Below are 8,615 nucleotides of genomic sequence, written 5' to 3'. Positions count from 1 at the left end.
CAAGTCCTGATTCCAGATCTTCCAGGCAGTGGGGTGTGCTCGGCTGGGGCAAATGCACCCCTGCTAGGGCCATGGATGCACTGTTATTCTCAGTGTCCTGCTGTGTCCCATTAGAGCCCCCAAGGAGGACAAGGAAAGCCAAACATACCTCCTGCTCTCAAGCTTACATGGGAAATCTAATGAAAAGAGCACCCCAAATTGGAGAGCATTGGGACCAAGGTATCTACAAATGATATTGAAGAAGGTAGAACACACCAAATGTCCCCAGATTAGTCACATAAATCATCGGACATCCATCAGACTCTATCAAAAGTTAGTATTTGTCAGTGACACAACAACCCAACACATGCCACTTCAGAGACAGGGGGCAGCAAGTGAGGGGAATCTGCTCCTCTTCGAGTTCCTCCTAATGGCCCCCTTGTGGCTGCTGGGCCTCCAGGCAGGAAGCAGGGAAAAGTCAACTCTTCTCAAAGGCTGGAGACAGGTCACACCCCAAATTCTATGAGGCTGCAGATATATTTTTAATTGACCCAGGACAAACATGGGGCTCAGTATTGAGAGAAACTGGGACCTGGAGCTACTGAATGTGCCTTGAACTCATCTTAAATAGAATCAAGAGGTGCAGCAGCAGATGCAAATGTCTAAGACTGGGTCTGCTGCAGGAAGTGTTTCCTTTAGGAATGAGGGAAGGTAGGAGTCCGACTCTGTTTTTGTTGACACTGGGAATTGAGCCCTGGACCTTTCCACTGAACTATATCCCTATCTCTCTCTTATCTCACTAAGGGTCTCATCTCACTAAGTTGCTAAATTTCCCAGGCTGGGCTCAAACTCGTGATATTCCTGCCTCAATCTCTTGGAGTGTGAGAATTACAGGCCTGCAATAACATACTTACCTAGGATCCTCTTATAAAATTGTTTGACAAAAAGCTGGCTTAGAGGTGACTGGAATTGGGGCCAATTGAGTGGTCATCCCTGGGGTGAACATGGAGGTAGGCAGGGTCTTTCCTGAATTCACTGTGTGGACAACCACACAGGCATGTCAAGAGATAGCTCAGTAGAGTAAGAGTTTGCCTGGCAAGCACAGGATCCTGAGTTCAATCCCCAGTACCGAAAAAAAAAAAAAAAAAAAAAGAGGTGACTGCAGTGGTTTTAGTTTTCTATTGTTTGTTTTGAGATACCAGGAATGGAATCTAGTGCCTCACAATGATAGGTATGTTCTCTACCACTCTAGCTCTGTGATATTTTGTTTAGAAATATCTTGCTCTGTTGCCCTTGCTGGTCTCAAACTTGTGAGCTTAAGCTATTGTCTGATTTCTGAGTAGCTAAAACTACAGGTGCTCACTACCTTTTTGGTATTCCTTCTGCCTAGCAATGGGAAAGGGTCCATAGTCCCATCCCTTGATTATGGGACTACCTGGATTCCTAATGAATAGGATTCAGAAGTGACAGAGTGACTTCCAAGGCTGGGAGCTGAAACAGTCTCCGCCCATGCTCGCATCAGACTGTTGCTTTAGAAAGCAGGTGCCATATTGGAAGGAAGCCCAGGCCATACAAGGCAGCCACAGGGTAAGGGTAGATGTTCCCACCCAGATTCCCTGAAGCCTCTGCGGACTGCTAGCAGTAATTCCAGATCTTGAGGGACCCAGCCTTCAGTGTGACCCACAGTAGCCACCAGCAGATGGCACCTGCTACAGAAGAGATGAAGTTGGGGACCATCCAGCAAGATGCCTGAGAAGCCCACAGAAGCAAGAGCTAACAACACACTATTGTAGGTTTGTGCTGCTATGTTTTTGTAGTTGTGTAGAGATGGACAGCTGGAACAGTGATTTCTACCTTTGTATCTTTCAGGAGGAGAAAGATCTGCTGGCATTTGACAGACGCCAGATACAAAGCCTTGGGCAGGTCTCTGCTTCAAAATAGTGTATTCTCCCAGGGGAATACTCAGGGGACCAGCTGAAGTTGCTAAAAGGAAGTTTATTGTTGTTTTCTTATTTTACTGTGCAAAACTTTAGCTGCTGAAGTCTCCCAGTCTTTTTAGAGGAACCCTGACTGGAGGGAGGCTGCGGTGGCACTTAACCTTAGCAGCTGGCTCAAGTGAGTCATTACTGTGCAATTCCTACAGCCTGGCTCCTTCCAGATATAGCGTTCCCTGAAGGGCCTCTTGGGTTCCTTACAGCTGGAGGCTGATTCCATGGGCCAGTTCCAGGGCAGATACATGTGGAGTCATGGGTGACTGGATGGCAGGGTCACCCTGGTCGATTTGCTGCGGGTTGAGTGGCCATCCCTGCGGTAAACATGGAGGTAGGCAGGGTCTTTCCTGGATTCACTGTGTGGACAACCACGCGGGCATGTGGGGAGCTGGAAGGGCCACTGGGACTTAGGGCACCAGGCTCGAGGATCCAGGGATCTTTGTCCAGGCCAGGGGTCACACCAGCCAGCTCTCGGATGCTTTCATTGAAGTCTCTGTGGGAATAGTAGGCATGAGACATGTGGGGAAGATGGGAGTAGGGTTCAGCCACCCAGGGACCCAGGCCCAAGCCTGCAGTGGACCCAGACTACATGCTGCCCCAAGGGTTGCTTCCCCCACACCCCAGGCCTGTAAGCCTCAGTCCCTTACCTCCAAGACCAGCTAGGTCTCGGTATAGGTCACCTTTTTTAAGGCTTGAGAAGGGACTTTGGGGGGCTTATTCAGAGTGTCCATTAGTCACTATAGCTCCACAACTAACTCAGGGATATCTCAGGCCAAGAAGGGCCACTGGAGACCAGCTGTGTGTAGGCCAGTACCTTCCCAACCAGGTGTGTCCCCTTTGGCCACCTAGAGCCAGATCAGTACCTCTCAGACCCTCAGTGTCCTTGTGTTTCCTGTACTGCCCAAACAAACTAATACATTTCCTAGGCAGACCAGAGCCTGGCTGCCCCTCCCTCTGGCCTCTGCTCCCAGAGGTTGCATGTCTCCCCTGAGTACTAGATCCCGTCACCCCTGAGACAGACTTTCCCTAGTGTCCCCTTTGGGCCAGACCTCTGCCCTGAAGCCTCTTGGATCACCGCTCCCACCTGCAATTCACTCTCAAGAAAACTCCACCAAGTCATAGGAATTAAAGAGTTATATGATTTGTGGTTCAGTGAATAAGTAAATGAATCAAGAAGTTACTTTGTGGAGAGAAAGGGAGCTTAGTGGGTGAAGATGCTGACTTAGGAGCCACACAGGCTGAGGTCACACCCAGCTTCCAGATTAACAGTTGTGTGTGATTCTGCCCCAGTTTGTTCACCTGTATGGGTCTTCACCTGTGTGATGGATGAAAGCTGCACATAAGGTGAAGATGTGTGCAGTCTCTAGGAAGAGCTCAGAGTGGTGCCTGGTACATCGTTGATGCTAAGTGTTAATAAAACAAAAAACCAGGACAAGGTGAGGTTCTCACTTGGTTAGACAATCACTACCAGGCCAGCAAGATAGCTCAGCAGACTAAGCACCTGCTTAGGCAAGTGCAGGGACTGGGTTTCGATCCTTAGCACCACATGCCTTGCTGGCCCTGACCAGGCGTGGTGGTGCATGCCAGCAATCCTAGTGCTGGGGAGGCTGAAAACAGGAGGATCGCTATGAGTCCAAGCTGTGTAGTGAGACCCTCGACATAAAAAAAAAAAAAAAAAACCATTAAAAATACATTAAATAAATACAATTTTTTTTAAAAAAGAAAATCACTACCAACCAGGTAGTGTGGGCCTGCCAGAGGGGTAATGGCCCCTGACCCAGGGGACCCTTTCTGGGAACCAAAAGATAGCATTTAGGCTTCCATTGAGCTGCTGAGAGTCACAAAACAAAATGGAAAGAAAGGCCTGGGGGTACGGCTCAGAGGTAGAGTGCTGACCTAGCATGCATGTGTAAAGCTCTGGGTTCTACCCCCAGCACTGAAAGCTAAACAAAACAAAAATCACCACAACCAAAAACTGAAAAACGAAAGAAAGAAAAGCAAGCAAACAAAAACTCATCAAGCCAGGCATGGTGGTACATGCCTTTATAATCCCAGCACTTGGGAGGCTGAGACTGGAGAATCATTGCAAGTTTGAGCGAGCCTCGGCTACAAAGTGAGTACAAGGTCAGCCTTGGCTACATAGTGAGCTTTTGTCTCAAAAAGACCAAAAAACAAAACAAAAGAAAAGCTCATCACGGGAACTATAGCAGAATCGCAAGTTACCCTGCTATAAGCACTGAGGATCACCCCCTCACCCATAGCCCTCAGATCAGAGCCCCTTCTTCATGCCCTGGTGTAGAGGGATCTAGAGACCCCACTTATGTTCTCCACAGGGGCAACCTAGCTGTGCCCATACCCTGCACCTGTAGTATGTGCAGAAATGCACACCTCAGCTTGGTCTCATAAAAACACAACAGGACCCTCCCCCTGGGGGGGGTATCTCTGTACACCAGATGAGAGCCCTCAAAAAGCCAGGCCAAAAAGCACAAAAACCCATTCCAGCTCAAGGACCCAGGAGACCTGGTGGCTGAGTGCTGCATGTGACCCCGGACCAAAGTGTGAACATCTTCAACACATGTGCTCTTCCCTACATGCCACAAGGCATCGGCCAGAAAAGGAGCATCCTTGGATTGGTTCAGGAAAAAAAAAAATGTATCTGTGTGCGTGTGTATTGGGAGAGAAAGAGAGAAAGTAGGGGGCTAGAGACTGACTGAGGAGGGAGGAGGGGACCCTCCCCCCAAGCTGGGGACCCTGTATCCGCAGGCTTTGATATCCCTACAGCATAGAATTTCTAAGATGCCATGGTCAAGACAGAATTCTGGAAGCAACTAGAAAAGAGCTTCGTGTTTTCTAGTTAGGGCTGTAGGCCCCTCCACCATCCTATGATTCCAGTGTCTCTGCTCTTGCATCCCCAGACCAGCCAGGCACAGCAACCCTGATGACCTACGTAGTGAAGCTGCGGTTGTCATGTGCCTGGCTGAGCCGGCCTTCAGGCTTGCCACCACCGCCACTGCTGCTGTTGTTGTAGTTCCCCTTAAGGCCTAGGTATGCAGCCTGCACCGTCTCCAGGTCCTCGCCTCTCAGCTGGTACCACATCTGGGTTGTCCTGGAGGAGAAAGTTTGGGTGGAAAGACACTGAGTAGGGACCCAGATCCCTGATGGTGGCACAGGTGCAAAAATGGGGTCCACACAAAGCCAGGGCAGGTTCTCAGTGTGTGCAGCTTGACAAACAGCTGCAAGAGCCAGATGGTGGGTGTTTTAGGGGCCATCAGCCACAGATAAACTCCGCCATCTGAAAGTAGTAGGCAGTGAGCATGGCTGTGGCCCCATAACAGCTACTTACAAAGCCAGGCAAAGTGCTAGAGATAGCGCTGGTGGCTCTACAACATAGCCGCGGCAATTAGTGTCTTTGAGCTGGCCACTTAAAGATAATGAAAATGTTGAATTTCATGTTGTGCATAGTTTACCACAAAGAAGAAAAGTATAAGATACTGTGGAGGAAGAACCTAGGTGGGCCAACCTGTAGGCTCACTCACCCACTCAAAGTGGGGGTGTTGCAGCACCTGTGAGTACAACTAACATGGCAGGGCATGAACCATGTGTGCACAGGCTGAAGGGTAAGACAAAAGGGGTGTGGTGGCAGTGCTTACAGTGCCAGCACTTGGGGGTCTGAGGCACAGGGATCACAAATTTGAGTCCCACCCGGGCAACTTAGTGAGACCCTGCCTCAAAATAAAAACAATAAAAATTATTATTTGTGTGTGTGTGTGTGTGTGTGTGTGTGTGTGTGTGGCCAGCTGCTGTGGCATGTGGTGCTGGGGATCAAACCACAGTCCCTACATTTGCTTAAGCTTGCCTAAGCAAGTGCTTTAGACCACTGAGCTATCTTGCTGGCCCAATGAAAATTAAATTTAAGCAAAAGGTTAAGGATGGAATTCAGTGGGAAGGCCCGGGGTTCAATCTCCAGTACTTTAAAAAAAAAAAAAAAAGACTCCGCTCCCAGCATTTCAACAAGCTCAGGAGCACGGAGGTCCAGGTGCACCTCCAGCTGCCACGCTCCATGCGTGCCTCTCCCAGGAATGGGCCAGATGCACACGAGGACCCCTTCCCCAACCAGCGCAGCTCACAGGGCACCTGGACCGTGGCCCAGGGCGGCTGTGGCAGGTGGGGGGTGGTGCTGTGGGGAGGACCCTGAAGTCACCAGGCCGCAGTACCTGCTGGAGCGCCGCTGTTCACTCCTCTTCACACACTTGAGGAGGCAGCAGGTGAGGAAGGCCACGGACATGAGCAGGATGATGGCGCAGCTCACGATGGAGGCGATCACGGCCACCTTGAAGCCGAAGGTCTCATGGGGTGGCACGGCTACGAGGGACATGATACCCAGGTCCTGGGGTGGTTCTCAGACCTGCCAGGCCTGGGGGTGGGAGCTGATGGGACTGGAGGCTGATGGGGCCTGGTGCCCTGTAGGCTCTGTGCTGAGGGAGGCAGGAGGCACTGGTGGGAAGGCAACAGTCTGTACAGGCTGTGTTTGAGAAGAGGGCTTTCAGGAAGACTCTCCAGGAGGAGGGCATTTGGACAAGGTTTTGTAGAGTACTTAGGAGTTTAGAGTAGCTAGCTGGAGAGCTTCTGAGAGAGCTTAGATCCTAATGTAGCCCCGACTACAGAGCAAAAGGGGGCTGTAGCGCAGATGACAGCAGATACAAGCATTAGTGAGGATTTGTCCAGCCGATTGTTGGAGTTTTTACAAAAAACAAGCAAACAAAACCTTTCAGAGGCCTTCTCAGGTCACTTTTCAAGAAGCAGTAAAAACAAGAAAAATGCCTATCACTGGGCTCAAGGGACATTTGTATTTATCAGGCTTGTGACTTCAAGTAGGTACTAAGAACAGTCCTATCAGATTTTATGAGATGTCACAGCTTGTGTCCCTAGCCCCATTTCCCCTGCTCCTTAGCTGAAAGCTGATCATCTAGAACGAAGATTCCATGTCCTACTGGTGACATGACCAGGGTCCAGCCAATGGGGGCAAGAGACACTATGGGACAATGTCTAAAAATCTTCCTTGGGTAGTGGGGTGCACCGTTGGCCCCTAGAGGTCCCTCCTGGTGGAACCTCTGCCTGGAATACAGTGACCACTCCCTGGGTCCTGAGGTTGAAGTCATACACAGCAGAGCCTCAGCAGGACCAGAGTGGTGGAGTGTGCTCCCAGCTGGCTACCCAGCCTGAGGGGAAGGCACTATCTTGGTTAACCCTGTTGCTTTGGGTTTTCTGCATCTTTGAATACAATCCTAACAGATATCCTCATTCTCAGAGATTCACCTGGCACATGAGTACATTATAGGCAGCACAGAGGGAGGTGAATGCATGTCATCCTAGTACTCTGGGAGGCTGAGGGAGGAGGACCACAAGTTCAAGCCCAGCTTGGGTCACTTACCAAGACCCTGAATCAAAATAAAAGAAAAAAAATTAAAGAAAAAAAGTCTGGGGATATAGTTCAGTACAAAGGTCCCCAGTCTAAATGCATGCATGAATGAATAAGAAAGTAAGCAACTAGAAAACAACTTTCCTCCTGAGATCAGGACCTCCAGCACTGCAGGCATATCCTGGCCCTGTGTTCCTAGTACCTGGAATTCTTAGAACGTGGATTATCCTAGCAGGGTTTGCCACAAGCATGAGATATAAAAGAATGAACAAATAAACATAGTTTGCTTTTAAGAGAGGAGCAAGTGCCAGCTGAACCACCTCTATGGCCACTGGAAGCCAGGCATCACAGCAGGGCACAGAAGGACTTGAGCCAGCAGCTGGGACCAGAGTGCACCCTGCACATGTGGAGCTCTACTGGCGGATGGCCGCTGCTAGCCACGAGCCCACTGGGAGCAGGACATGAGCTCTGGCCCAGCCTGTGACTGGTCGGCCACTGCTATCTGTATGACCTCCTGGGGCAGCTCAGGAGGGAGAGAGACCTTACCCTTGCACACAGGGACCCCTGAAGACCACTCGGCAACGATGCCCCTCCAGGCACAGGTGAGCAGGCCAGACCCCACCATCTGGTGGCCAGAGGGACAGTGGAACACGAGCACGGTCCCCACAGCAGTGCCATTTCCACGGAGGACTTGGAGGGTGCCTCGTGGGGGTGGCTGCAGTCGAGCGCAGGTGCCTGGAGACAAGAGATGGGGTGAGCTGTGAGGGCAGCACTCAGGTGGGTGGCAAAGGGAGGTACTGGCATCACTGGGGGCCGCTGCCCATGTGGGGTGCCCTGGGCAAGGTCACATGGGGTCATCTAGACGCAGGTACAAAGCAGAGATGGACCCTACTTTAAATAAAATGTAGCTGTTCCAAGGATTATGGTACGAAAAGACAAGTGAGTATCAGAAAACTAAATAGAAGCAAATATACAGTTATTACTCAAGCAGAACTCCAAAGGCAAAAACCAAGAAAAAAAGAAGGAGGGTTGGCCAGATAGCTTAGCAGACTAATGCACCAGTTTGGGCAAAGTGCAGAGGGCTGGGGTTCGATCCCTGGTATGCTGTGCCAGCCCCACCCCCAGGGCGTGCTGAGATGGTGATTGAGACTGGGTGTGGTGGTGTGCCCTATAATCTCAGCACTTTGGGAGGCTGAAAACAGGAGAATCACTAGGAGTCCGATCTA

At 50.4% G+C, this 8,615-nt stretch overlaps 1 protein-coding gene across 1 annotated transcript in view; it reads right to left on the bottom strand.

The window, feature by feature from the left end:
• Nucleotides 1-1,954: 1,954 nt before the first annotated feature.
• Susd3 (sushi domain containing 3) overlaps nt 1,955-8,615 on the bottom strand; it is a 20,152-nt gene continuing 13,491 nt past the window's right edge. Inside the window, exons 2-5 of the mRNA XM_004647568.2 lie at nt 7,936-8,124; nt 6,185-6,332; nt 4,918-5,076; nt 1,955-2,463 (exon numbers count right to left, since the gene is read on the bottom strand). Of these exons, the coding sequence (XP_004647625.1) occupies nt 2,247-2,463; nt 4,918-5,076; nt 6,185-6,332; nt 7,936-8,124 (713 nt within the window). The 3' untranslated portion in view covers nt 1,955-2,246. The remainder of the gene's footprint in view (nt 2,464-4,917; nt 5,077-6,184; nt 6,333-7,935; nt 8,125-8,615) is intronic.

This window comes from Octodon degus, unplaced genomic scaffold (assembly GCF_000260255.1).
Source record: "Octodon degus isolate 3935 unplaced genomic scaffold, OctDeg1.0 scaffold00312, whole genome shotgun sequence".
Classification (NCBI taxonomy): domain Eukaryota; kingdom Metazoa; phylum Chordata; class Mammalia; order Rodentia; family Octodontidae; genus Octodon; species Octodon degus.
The sequence above is the reverse complement of the archived record's forward strand: the minus strand, read 5'-3'. Positions and strand labels throughout refer to the sequence as shown.